Source organism: Pleurodeles waltl, chromosome 4_1 (assembly GCF_031143425.1).
Source record: "Pleurodeles waltl isolate 20211129_DDA chromosome 4_1, aPleWal1.hap1.20221129, whole genome shotgun sequence".
Lineage (NCBI taxonomy): Eukaryota > Metazoa > Chordata > Amphibia > Caudata > Salamandridae > Pleurodeles > Pleurodeles waltl.
The window spans coordinates 338,035,853-338,050,029 of NC_090442.1; the positions used below are offsets into that span (position 1 = coordinate 338,035,853).

At 38.4% G+C, this 14,177-nt stretch overlaps 1 protein-coding gene across 9 annotated transcripts in view; it reads right to left on the reverse strand.

The window, feature by feature from the left end:
* EPS8 (EGFR pathway substrate 8, signaling adaptor) overlaps positions 1-14,177 on the reverse strand; it is a 790,402-nt gene that overhangs the window by 307,770 nt on the left and 468,455 nt on the right. For all 9 annotated transcript variants that reach the window (XM_069228470.1, XM_069228468.1, XM_069228462.1 and 6 more), the window contains one exon: positions 364-525. In XM_069228470.1, the coding sequence (XP_069084571.1) occupies positions 364-525 (162 nt within the window). The remainder of the gene's footprint in view (positions 1-363; positions 526-14,177) is intronic.

A 14,177-nucleotide genomic window follows, 5' to 3' on the forward strand; every position in this document is an offset into this window, starting at 1 on the left:
TCCAACAAGACTGAAAACCTTGATAAGGATATGACTGACTATTTTGGGTGAACTGTTGCCATGCGTATTGTCAAATTACTGGACTTTTCCAGTGCGATGTGTGAGTGGGATGAATTGATGTTTTTAAAGCCTGCAAACCTAAATATAGAAAGTTTGAATGGATCACTCTGTACAAGTGTATGTGTGTGAGAGTGTGACTGGTGGCCAAAAGAATTATGCTAAGATTTAAACATAAATCTGAAAGAGAAAAAGATTCAACCTTCACGGGATAAACGTACATTACAGATAATGTTGCAATGATAGTTATTACATCTCATCAACATTTCTAGAGTAACAACCATTACGTTACAGTTAAGGACTTACTTTTGACTCAACGTCTGACAGGATAACAGCTTTGTCATCTACTTGAAGAGTCATATCTTGTGTCCAGACTTTGCCCTTCGCATCAAGCAATTTCAGCTTTCTTATGCCATCATCAATGGTTATCATTCCCTCCTTCCGATCCAACACAAACGTTGTCAGGTGCTATGGAATAAAAACTTTTACTTTTAATTTCATTTTCCATGAGGACAAATGTTTATTTCTCTCATTCGACCCACCCGATAAATATATGACAATCCATTTTCATGACAGACATTAAGAGCAAGGGTGGCAGAATAAACAATGAAAGATGAATATATTAACAGGTAGAATAGGGGAAAAAGGCAACAAAGAGTGAAAAATAAGAATAAAGTGAAGTTCTTTTATAAAGACAGAATTGTGTATAGCGGAGCACAATGAGATGCCATTGATATTGGGATAGATTATTGAGCTAAAGGGGCTTATACTTTTGTGAGCAGAGACAATATATTATTAATAAATTGATATGAACCTAAAACTACAACTCTAATGAAATTATCCCCAAAGAGCACCCTTGGCTTATCTATTTCATAACAGTAAGTGATTGGACGCTGCTTTAAGGTAGATTAACCTTTTGACTTGCTTAAATTATATTGATTAATGTATTGATTATTGACACATAAAACAACATTAAACAATAATAATAATCACCAAAGAATCAATATACGACGCACCATGACCCTTTTGGTCACAAATAACCACACCTTTTAGTATTAATTAAAATATTTATTTCCCTATATTAACAATGATAAGGTCACAAAACTTAGTCTCAACACCAAATGGTACAAATAAAGAAGTATCACAGGCTGATGGATTGGCCTGAAGAATCTTAGTTTAAACAAAGCAAATAAAACAATAAACTCAATGGTTAGAACGCAAATCAATAACATAAATATCTGTGTAAGAGAGAGAAACTACATTTGATTCAGCAGTAAAACAATGTCAAATCATAGGCAAAGAGAAAACCACCTCTCTAACCTCAAATTAACATTAACATAAGCATGTTGGGCTTCATGCAAAAGTTATAGTACCATTAATTTAGAAAACACCTAACTATGGCACTATCAAAAACAATTAGCAGCAGTAATAAAACAGTAGCAGCTGGTACCTGAAAAACAAAAGACAAATATAATTGCACAGAATTCATACATTTACCCTCTCCTTAAAATAACCAGCAATCAGGTAATAACTTCATCAGGGGGACAGCAACACCAGCATCAGAACAAGGGCAGCAGAAAGGTGTGACAGGTCCAGAATTTGGACTCCAAGTTCTCTGAACCATCAAATTAATTATCTAAGGCAGGCATCATAACGCCACAGGCTCTAAGCATTGAGTGCTAAAGTAAGCACCAGCATCATTACATGGAGCATGAGAAATAACTCAAAATGATAAAATACCAGAATGGCAGTAGACTGACTGGCAAAGCATGAAATGTCAAAGTGACAGATCATAAGATTGAGAAGTGAAGTCTCTGGAAACCAGGAAGCAAATGAACCCCCAATGTCTGATTCTCAAACATTAAATTAAACTTGCTAAACTCCTGTGATTGGCTAAAAACGTCACATGGTCAGAGATTGTCCAATCCTAAAAAAAAAAATCATCAGAAAGTATCATAATATTAGCTTAAATGGTTTGTACTTTCTGCTTCTTCCTTTTGCGTAAGCCCAAACAATATTAATTGTTGCCTCTGAAGCACACTTCTGAACAGTTCAGTAGAGACCTTTGTTCAGCCGCTCCAAAATACACTTGCTGTCTGACGATAGTTACAAATAAGTACAAACATTTTCAAATCAGTTATTTCCCTCGAGAGAAACACATTCCATTAGTAGGAACACAGAATAAACTCATGATCAAAACAAAAGAAGCTTGAAATTCTATGGAGTTGGTCTCATGCAGCTGATACTTTAGCTCAGCTTAGCAGACAGATAACTATATGCTGTGACCTTGTTTGCTTGAGACACAGCAGAGAACAAGAAATACTCATATCAAAAGTAATACATTTCATTAATAAAAAGTTTTAAACAAGTTTGACAGTCAAACAAAAAATGTGTTATCCAGCGAACATGAAATAATTCTACTAACGTTACAGTTTTCAGTGCTCCTGCAGATATTCAACATTAGCTGTGACCTTGCTCTGCTAAAAGGCACATCGGAAACCCAAAAAATACTTGTATTATTTCAGAATTTATTTTTGCAGAGAACACATTCTTAAAGAGACAGAATATTTTCCATTTACAGTTTTAGTTTTTTATTATAAACATGTACAGGCCTTTCACTTAATGGCAGCCACTAATACATCACATGTTGTGTCAACATTAGTTTTCATTATTAAAGCATTTCACATTAGTACATAAGTATGAGTACATAAGAAATAATTATTTCACGCTAAATTAAAACTAAAACTCTCACAATCCCTCCTCTGATGACTATATATGTCATCACACTTATATCCCAAATAAAGTTATTTATTTAATTGCACTGATTTTCTAACATTTTGTTTCCCTCACATTTTTATTTAATCTTTTCCTTTTTGAGCCTTTTGCAATTGGAATTCTACCCTCCTCTGATTCTTTTCAAATCATCTTCTTTTGATCACGTTATACAACATGCATATTCCCCATATTCCAATTAGACAAATCACAATAATTGAAACTCCTTGTATTATTTTCATTACCTATCCTTTTCCCAGGTTGCCGATCCAGTTCCCCACAGCAGTCATTCCTTTGCCAGCTTTTTCCCCAAACAGTGAGCTCTGTTAGTTCTTTTAATTTAGTGTAATCTTTTGTTAGATTGTTAATCAAGCCTCTAACCTCTTAACTGTTGTCGGGTATGAAGGAGCAACAATGACGCAGATCAAGCAATTTACAAACTCCAACCTCCTTTGCTAAAAGAATGCCTAACAGAAGGCGGTTCTGAAGAGTCATACCTCTTACAACAGCCATTTCAGTATCCAAAAGAATAATAGCTCCTGAATATCTTGTCAGCATGTTATCTCCAAATGTAGATAACTGTCACATTTTAATAGAATTCAGAACAACTCCCACTGAAGGAATTATGGCTCCAAATATGTCTCCAACAATACTAGAAACTGATTCTCACTTTTGTCTCTTAGGTTGTAATTCAGACATTCTAGGAGATTTAATCAAGTCAAGTTGGTACATTTTCGGGAAGACTATTCCCAAATAACATATCATACCATCCTCTAGAAAGACGGAAATATGCATTTTCCCCCACAGATGTAATAGACACTAGGCACAGGAGGTTCTTGACCATTTAGCATAAATGTCCACATATTCGCAAACAAAAACACATGTCTACATTCACTCGTTTCCAAAAATATTATATCTACCCTAGATTGTGGTCTGTATATACAAGGTTTTCCTACCTGTTGCACATCTAAAGTTAGTCTCCATTGTTTAGTAATGTCAGTGTATGCATAGTCAATTCCAGGACTAGGTGAAACTAATCCCTTACTTATTTTAGCCTTTATCGTCCTTCTCTTATATTCTATGGAACCTAAAAACCTCTTTTCTGAGGGTGAAAGTAAACAGGTTAAATAATTTCTATGGGCGAATGCGGTCCCAAACATTAATGTAGGTTCAAAGAAACCCTTCACTATTTCTATGTTATTATCCTTAGCTATCTTATTGAGATCCCTAATGATAGGTACAAAGGAAAACACCACATTGATATTATAGTAGAAATATTGGATATACTCCTGGTTATAGAATCGAGTTAGTAAAAGTCTACGACTTATGCCATAAGTAAGCGGTAAACTATGATAGGCAATTGCCTCCTCAAAAGAGGCTGGAAATTGTGTGCAAACAATCTCTTGCATCCATTTTCAAACATGTTCACAGCTTCATTCACACAGGACCCTTTTGTCAAAAATCGGTAAAGTTGTCTAAATCAGTTTAGCAGCTTGTCAAAATTAGGTTATCAAAGTGTCTCAAAAATATTTTTCTTTTCAACAAAGTCCTTTCATTTAGTTTTCAAATTTTCAATTTTTTTCAAACAAATCTCCATTAGTTTTCTTCATGTGCCAAAATTTGGACGTAGAATGTCTCTGTCAAAACAAAAATTCAAAAATTCCTGTTGCCATTTATTAGTAGTTGCATATGTCCATTCAGGACCAGAGTATCTTCGATTGGCAAGTTTCTTTTTTGTTTTTCAACCATCACTTGATTCACCATCACTCAGATCTTTACTTCTTGTGTTACCAACTTCTTCCTGTATTTGTTGCACCAGATTTGTCTTCTTTGAGCTTGTTTCCGGCCAGTTGTCACATTCTTGTTAATGCTCTTTTTAGTATTGGACTCAAATTCTTCCCCTTTGACATTCCTGCAACCGGTTCAGGAGGAGTCAAACCTGTTTGGCTTAGATCTTCCTCAACTCCGTTCCCGCTGGGGTCAGTCACTTGTTAAGTCTGGTTTGGCAGACCATCTGCTTCTGAGGACACCCTCCTCTGAGCAGGTCTTCTCTGGACCGGTTCCCTTTCTTGCTCTCTGTGGACCATTTCATTTACTATTTCATTTGAGGACGTTGATGACGTTTCATCCTCATCTTCCGGGATACTTTTCACTTCATCTGATACAGGAGTGGGCAAGGCAACTGGAGCTTGTTCAGGCACTGTCTCCAGCTCATTTGTTCTCCTGTCTTGTCCTGGAATACGTTCAGGTGGTGGTAATCTCAACAGCTATTCTTCTTCTTCTTCTCCTCCTCCTCCCCTTCCTAGTGTGGCTTGCGTGGATCCTGCACACTTCACAGCTGCGGTAGTGATCAATACCACCTGGTGAGGACCCTTCCACCGAGCCGCCAAACACGATTTCCTCCAGTGCTTTTGGATCACAACCCAGTCACCCGCTTTCAGATTGTGTCCTTGCTCTTGGGACGGTTGGTGTGGTAGCTTCCACCCGATGAGACAGAGCGAACCACATCAGCCAGGCCTTTGCAGCAGTCCAATACCATGTCATCTGTAATGTTCACAAACAGGTCCAGCTGGCAATCTCATGGCCCTTCCCATGAGGATTTCATGAGGCGACAGTCCTGTTTTCTTGTCAGGAGTACTTCTCATTGACATTAGAACCAACAACAACGCATCTGGCCATTTCAGATTTGTGGATGCACACATTTTTGCCAATCTCAATTTCAAAGTACCATTCATTTGTTCTACAAGTCCTGAGGCTACTGGGCAGTAGCTACAATGAAGCTTCTGCTCAATGATTAAAGCTGAACATAGCAACTTGATCACCTCATTGTTGAAGAGACTGCCTCTATCTGATTCTGAAGAGTCGGGAAAACCAAAACGTGGAATTAATTCCCTAAGTAGTAACTTTGCTACTGTGAGACTGTCATTTCTCCTTGTAGGGTAAGCCTCCGTCCAATGGCTGAAAATGGACACAATCACCAACACATATTTCAAACCAGCACATGCAGACATCTCAATGAAATCTATTTGCATTCTGCTAAATGGTCCTCCAGCCATGCCTATGTGTCTCATGTTGACAACTGTTCCTTTGCCCACATTCATCTGCTGGCAGATAACACATCTGTGTGGCAAACTGCTTCAGCAATTTGTCTAAATTTTGTACTGAACCAAAATAGCTTCAATAACCTGACCATGGCATCTCTCCCCACATGGGCTTGACAATGATAGTATCTGGCCATTTGAGTTAGTAAACTGTTAGGCAGTAATACCTTTCCTTCTCCCGATACCCATATGTCATTGTCCCTTTGGACACACTTCAATTTCAACCAATCCCTACGTTCATCTTTCCCAACACTGTCTTGGAGAGTTTTTAATTCCTCCAAATTATCAATAACATGCATCACATAATTTGCCTAGATTTAATCATTTTCACGTAACAATTCCCATTTTCCTTTAAAGGATATGCTGTTCAATGCGCAAAGCTAAGTGAATTGATCCGCATATGCATTTCCTAATGACACGTAATCTTGTGATCTCTGATGGGCACTGCATTTCACCACAGCAATCTTTTAATGCATTTCGCTTTTAACAAATCATGAATTCTTTAACCATTTCTTATTGGTGAACCAGAAGAAGTCAGGAAACCTCTCTGTGACCACAATTGGCCAATGTCCTGCACAATGCCAAATCCATATTGACTATCTGTGTAAATAGTCGCTTTCGATTGAGTTGAAATGTGGCATGCTCTAGTAAGAGCCACGAGTTCCGACACTTGTGCAGAAAACACTCCTTTAAGCCATGAAGCTTCCAGTATGCCAGAGATGGTACATACTGCATATCCTGCTCTTAGCGGGCCCACATTATCTCTCAGGCAGGAACCATCAACAAAGATAATTTGGTCATTTTCTTCCGTGCAGGTATCTCTAACATCTTTTGGGTTTTGTGCATAACTCTGTAATTTCCAGACAATCATGTTCAGTAGCATCCAATTTATCAAGGTTTGCTTCCTCATTTGGAAGTAAAGTTGCTGGGTTAAGCACTGTACATCTCTTAATGCTTACATTTGGAGAGCCCACAATTGCAGCCTTGACCTGGTCAGATAGTGTTTTTTTTAGACCTGGTAAGCAAAATCTCAATAGAATGTGGTACCCTTATAGTATGGGGATAACCCATCACTATACTCTCGCTCTGGGGGAGGCTCTGCTCAACTGCTGCAACGGACCGCAAACAACCGGGTAAAGATACTGCAACCAGCTCCAAAGTGGCTGAAAAATACTCCACCGGGCGATTCACACCACTATGAGTCTGAGTCACAATGGACAAAGAACATGCATCATGTTCATGACAAAACAACAGAAAATGTTTAGTGTAGTCAGGCATACCTAAAGCTGGAGCCTGACACAAACTGTCTTTCAAATCAGTAAATGCTTTCATACAATCCTCATTCAGCAATATAGGATCTGAAACATCCTTATTAGTCAGCTTCTGAAAGGGCTTTGAAAGAACTGAAAAATTCAGGATCCATTGGCGGCTTTGACCTACCATTCCCAAGAACATCCTCACATCTTTCTGAGTAGTTTGTGCTGGCATTTGCAAAATAGCTGTAACTCACTCTCTCTCTCTAGAAATATTTCTAGTTCCTTTCTCAATCAAATGACCCATGTATTTCACCTCTTTCTGACAGTACTGCAATTTAGCAGGGGACACCAAGTCCATTGTCTCCCAAGAAATTCAGTAGTGCAATTGGATCATATTTACACCCTTCTTTTGTTTTGGACGCAATTAACAGATCATCAATTTATTGCACCAATGTTGACTGATAAGGTATCACTAATGATTCCAAATTATTTTTCAAGATCTGGTTGAAAATGGATGGTGACTCTTAGAACCCTTGTGAAATTTTACACCAACTGTAGACTTTGTTCAGGAATTTAAAACAAAAGAGGTATCTGCTGTTCTCATGAAGAGGCACAGAAAAGAATGCTTGACAAAAGTCCACCATTCAGCATCGCATGGGATCTGAAACATAATCACAGCTGGATTTGGCACAATTGGGCAACACTTGACCACTATGTCATTTATTTTTCTCAAATCTTGTACAAGTCGAATATTCCCGCAGGGCTTGCGCAGTCCTATTATTGGTAAATTACACGGGCTGTTCAACACTTCTTTCAGAATTCCAGTCTCCACAAACTCTCCTATCAATGGTCTCACTCCCTCAATTACATCTTTTTCCATTAGGTATTGTGGAATCTGAGAGAAAACCACATTAGGCATCACTAGGATTCTAACTGGCTCTACTCCTTTTATCAACCAAATGTCCTCTCCTGAAGGGCCCCAAACTTCAGTCTTAACACATTTCTGTAAGTCACCAGGAAGACCTTTGACTGTGAATACTGGAAAGAAATGAATCCATGGACCATCCTCCTTCACTGGCTCATCAAAATTGATCAAAGGAAAATCTTTAGACACTGACTTATTGTTTACAGTGTGTTTCGGGTCTTCATTATCACGGTTTGTCTGAATTTCAATTCCCTCATCTGAACACGTAATGCAACATCTTGTTTTGCACAATAAATGCCTTCCCAGTAAGGACACAGGACTTGAATCACAAACCACAAACTTGTGCAGGCCTTTAAAATTGCCAATTTTAACTAAAACTGGTTCTGTAATTGGGTTTGTCAAATATTGATTAGCAACCGCCACAATCTGAACTGTCTTCCCTGACAAGGGCAAATCTGGAAGTTCTGCAGATCTCACTGTCGAGCGTGTAGCTCCAATGTCGATGAAAAATGAAACTCTATGACCATTCACCTTTCCTTTAACATAAGGACATTTCCGATCCACTCCTAAAGAAGCTGCCATCACACATTCTTCTTCATCCGAACTCTGACATCCATTCATTGTTTATTCCATCCTCACTATGTAATGGAAATTGCTGTACTGTTTTGTTACTCTGAGTCACACTTGGAACTGTGACCATCTGAGAAAGCATCACCTACTGCTGATCCATAGGATCTTGAGGTATCTGACTTTGTTGTCCAGGGATTTGAATTTGTTGTGCAGGCACCATCTGCACCTGTGGCTGCAACTGCTGTAACTAGGGCATTTGCATTTGTAAAGGCTGTACATTTTGTATGGGCTGCATGGGTTAAAAACCTTGTATCAGGTTTACACTATTTTGGAAATTTTGAATTTAATCTCTCATTCATTGTCCTCTCACATTTTGAAATTAATTGATATCATTCACTTGCTGAATCATACCTCCCTGATTTACCATCGGACACTGCTGTTTCCAATGCCCTATTCTCTGCAAGCGTGGCAAGGCAACATTCTGTTTCCCTGCTGCTTCCCTTGAATTATTACTGTATTCAACTCCAAACCACGATTAACACTTACTATTCCACCATGACCTCTACCTCGGCCTCCATTCTGAAATGTACCTTGATTCTGAAACATGCAATTTCCCTGCTGCTGCTGAGGTTAGAAAATTTCCCTGAATCCCTGTCTGTGCAGCCATAATCTACATCACTATTGCTTTCTCCTTTAACTTTTTCAGTTTCAACTCAATCTCATCATTACAGTATTTTGCATACTGCAGAACCTCAATCGGTCTGGCTTGCCAGCAAATCAAATGTGTCTTCATCATCTGACTAATATCTGGTATGAGTCCCTCAACAAATCTGAACACAAAATTAATCAGGTCTTTCAGCTCATTTGTTTCTGTACCACTGTAATGTTTAAATGCTTTTAGTAACCTCTCATAGTATGCATGAATTGATTATTTCGCTTCCTGAGCAGTCCTATCAATGCGCTGGTAATCAATGTTTTGGGGCGAAATTCTCATTTTCAGAAATTCAATCACTTTATAGTAATATTTCATTACTTTAGGAGATGGTGCACCTGTTACTGGATCTCTCGGCGGCTCACTTGTTGACCAATCTACACTCCTCTTGCATTCAATCCATAAATCTGCTAGAACTATCTCTAAAAGAGTGTTCAAATCCTCACACAGGCATTTTGCAAGTTTCACAAACTTATCTGTCTGCTGGTAACATTCCACTGGTTTCTCCCCTCAACCTGGGATAATCATTTGCAAATGACAAAATGTCACTTCTGCTCCAAGGGACATGTACAAAATTCCCTCCTGGACTTTCTCTCATTGGTGAAACTTTTACTGCTTCCCTATGCTGCAGTGTTTCTGCAGAAAAAGTATCAGTATCTTTTTTTTGGCTTGTCTCTTTTCTTCACCCATCTGCCTTCCCATTTGTCTAATGCTCTCCATATCTGGATGCCTTGAAGCCACTCTCTAAGGTGTGTTTTCATTCCTGCAGATCTCATATGTTCAAAATCTTTTGCTTAAAAATCTAACCTAGAACTTCTTTTCAAATGTTTCATTTTTGATAAATGTATCCCATGTTTGTTTGCTACATCAGCTAACGGTTGATGTATCTCACCTGCTTCTTTTGTGATTTTTGGGCACAAGTATCTCAATTCTTCTTCAGTGTAGGACTCTAACCCATTTACACCCATGGTTCGCTCGACCATGGTTCACTTGCTTCCATTGAAAGCTTAGTGTAGTTAATATAATTCCCTCCACTGGAAGCATCTTGTGAGGTATTCAGCTTTTCCAACCATTGGGCTAATTGTTGAGCTGTCAACCATTGTAATGAGATGTTATTAGGCTGAGTACTAGGTAACTGTTGTACAGTTAGACTCAGAGGGTGACGTGTCATCGATCTCGAATCAGCACCAATAGAAGACCCTGCTCCACTATTCAGAGGAACTCTGAAAGAACTTAGGTCTATCAATGACCTTGTTCCATCAACATTCTGTGTCACAGGTATACCTATTTTGGCATTTTCAATGATTCCTCCTCCCACCAAATTCATATTCAGGATTCCCTGTCTATTTGTACCATTTTTACTCTGAGCATACAACAGTATGGGTGGACCAGTACAGACACATTATCTGGACTTACTCTGTCATTTACATTCTGAGACTATATTACACCTGTGTTCTGCATTTGCGGTAGTAACAACGGGGTTGGCTCTAACTGAATCAACACTGATTTCTGGTAAACCTGTCCTATTAGCACTATTAGATTTGTTGTTGCGTCCACAATTGGCACATTTGGATAAATCCTAAGAACACTAGGTTGTGGCAAAAGTACGGAATCTGTTGACTGATTTAGACTGCTCTGCATTGGTATTTGTACTAAAGGAGTAGTGTGCACTGAGTTCTGTGTCATGTTAGGATTAACCTGTGTGGAACTCTCAATCATGTTAAGACTACTCTGTATTGAACTCTGTGATATGTTAACTTGTGTTGGTGCTGAAGGATTCACAATAGTACTTGGACTGTTTTCTTGTGTCACATACGGTGGTGGTGGACGATTTCTCAATATCTGTAAAATAAATTCATCATCGTCTGATTCCTCATTATTAATCAAAGACCTTTCAGGTTCTTTTGATGTCTGCTCTTCATCTGATGAAGAACAACTTTTTAGTTTTCTTTAAAGCCTTCATTGCATCTTTCTCACTGTCTTTAGACATTGTGGGAAATATCCCAATACCACGTAAGGTACCGAGTCTCCACTGTCTCTGATCATTGTTCCACCTAGCTTCTGCAAGTGACTTCTCTGCTCTTCCAATTTTTCTCTCAAATTTCAATGCTTGTTGTCTGGCTACTAGCTCCCAGATTGCTAATGCCTTAAACTGAGCTGGTCTTGGTGGAGGTCAAAGACCATACATCACTTGTCTTAAATGTCCTTAAATTCTCAAACTAAATGTCCCATTTTAAGAAAACGCTAAGCTCCCTTCTTTTCTTGTGATTTTGCACCAATGTTTTAACCAAAGGCATATTCCAGTACCTTTCTCTTCAATTACAATATATGCTGGAGTGCCTCTTGGCAGACAAATTTCTCCTCGCCTAGTTGGAATATATTCATCACCTCCAAGAGCACTTTTTAAAGCTTTGAAAAACTTAATTTCACAAATTTATGTCAAAAATCAATAATCAGGAAGTGACTTAATTCCACAGTCCTCTTTGTCTACTTTCTCAACCAATTGCGCTTCATGGTTGACCACCAATCCGTGTGCGACCCTTCTCACTAACCAACCTATCTCAGCAAAGCACACCACAAAATGATGTCACACTTACACACAGCAGCTGACTAAGTCTGCGGCTTGTCCTCCTAAACTGCTAAACATTCAAAACAAATGCAATATTATTTGTGAGCACTTTATCAAAACCAAAAAAAGCTTTTCGCTCTAGCAGCTATTCTTCTTTCTCAGTTCCCCAGATATGCAAGCAAAACTTTACCCGCAAATTTTACTCTCAGCTGATCAATGGATACTGTCCTGGTGCACATAAGACTCGACAAATCTCAGTCAAAAAGACCTTACACTCAACATGTCTCACAAACTTAACTTGCCAACTACACCTGATTGGCCTACTAAATAGACACATTACAACAAAAACCATGTGTCTCAAAACACTTTTAATATACTCTGGAGTCTTAGACCTACCTCAGGGTTCGCATACGAACAACCAAGTGGACAATTTGTGAGCACCAAGCGCCACACACGTGATGTTCACCAACTTCCCTACTCTCACACTGCAGAAAACGCAAACCCCTTCTACTACAACATTTGGAGTTGGCCAACTCCCCTAAAATCTTGCAAACAACTCAATCACCTGCAAAATTAGCTACAGCTGTGCAAGCGCATAATCTACTTCATTCACCTTAATAATAGAATGCTGAGAACATTCCCCACCAACGTAGGCAGACTCCAAGGACCGGGGACAGTCACCTTGGGCGTTTAGGGACACATCTTCTCCATATTTTCCATCAATTTACAAAACTCAAATCTAAATCAAAAATCAATAATCAATCATTTAAAGAGACATAACCATCAAACTCTGGCTACCCAAACTGTTAGCGTGCCCTTGGCGTAACTATTTCATGACAGTAAGTGATTAGACGCTACTTTAAGGTCTATGAGCCTTTTGACTCATTTAAATTATATTGATTCAAGTACTGATTATGGACACATAAAACAACAACATTGAGCAATAATAATAATCAACGCACCATTACCCATTTGGCCATAAATAACCACACCTTTTAGTACAAATAAAGAGGCATCACAGGGTGACAGAATGGCCAGAAGAATCTTATTTTAAACAAAGCAAATAAAACAATAATCTCAATAGTTAGAACACAAATCAATAACATGAATATCCGTGTAAGAGAGATAAAATACATGTGATTCAGCAGTAAAATAATGTCAAATCATAGGCGTAGAGAAGATCACCTCACTAACCTCAAATTAGCAAGTTGGGCTTCATGCTAAAGTTTTAGTAACATTAATGTAGAAAACACTTAGCTATGGCGCTATCAAAAACAATAAGCAGCAGTATTAAAACTGTAGCAGCTGGTACCTGAAAAACTAAAGACAAATACCACTGCACAGAATTCATACATTTACCTCTCCTTGAGGTAATCAGCAATCAGGTTATAACTTCATCAGGGGGACAGTAGCATTAGCATCAGGACAGAGGAAGGGAAAAGGGGTGACAGTTCAGAATTTGGACTCTAGGTTCTCTGAACCATCAAATTAATTTTCTATGGCAGGCAGCATAGCGCTACAGGCTCTAAGCATTGAGCACTAAAGTAAGCACCAGCATCATTGTATGGAGCATGAGCAATAAGTCAAAATAATAAAATACCATGTCAGTAGACTGACTGGCAAAGCATGAAATGTCAAAGTGACAGATCATAAGAATGAGAAATGAACCCTCTGGAAACCAGGAAGCAAATTAACCCCCAATTTCTGAATGTCAAACATTAAATTAAACTTGCTAAACTCCTGTGATTGGCTAAAAACTTCATATGGACAGAGATCATCCAATTATAAATCATCAACTCATCAAAAAGTATCATAATATTAGCTTAAATGCTTCTTCCTTTTGTGCAAGCCCAAACGATAATAATCGTTGCATCTGAAGCACACTTCCAAACAGTTCAGTAGAGACATTTGTTCAGCCACTCCAATATACACTTGCTGCCGAACGATAGTTACAATTAAGTAGAAACATTTTCAAGTCAGTTCTTTCCCTCGAGGGAAACACATTCCATTGGTATGAACACAGAATATACTCATGATTAAAAGAAAAGAAGCATGAAATTCTACGGAGATGATCTCATGCAGTTGATACTTTAGCTCAGCGTGGCAGACAGATAACTACATGCTGTGACCTTGCTTGCTTGAGACACAGCAGAGAACAAGAAATTCTTATATCAAAAGAAATACATTTCATTAATAAAAAGTTTAAAACAAGTTT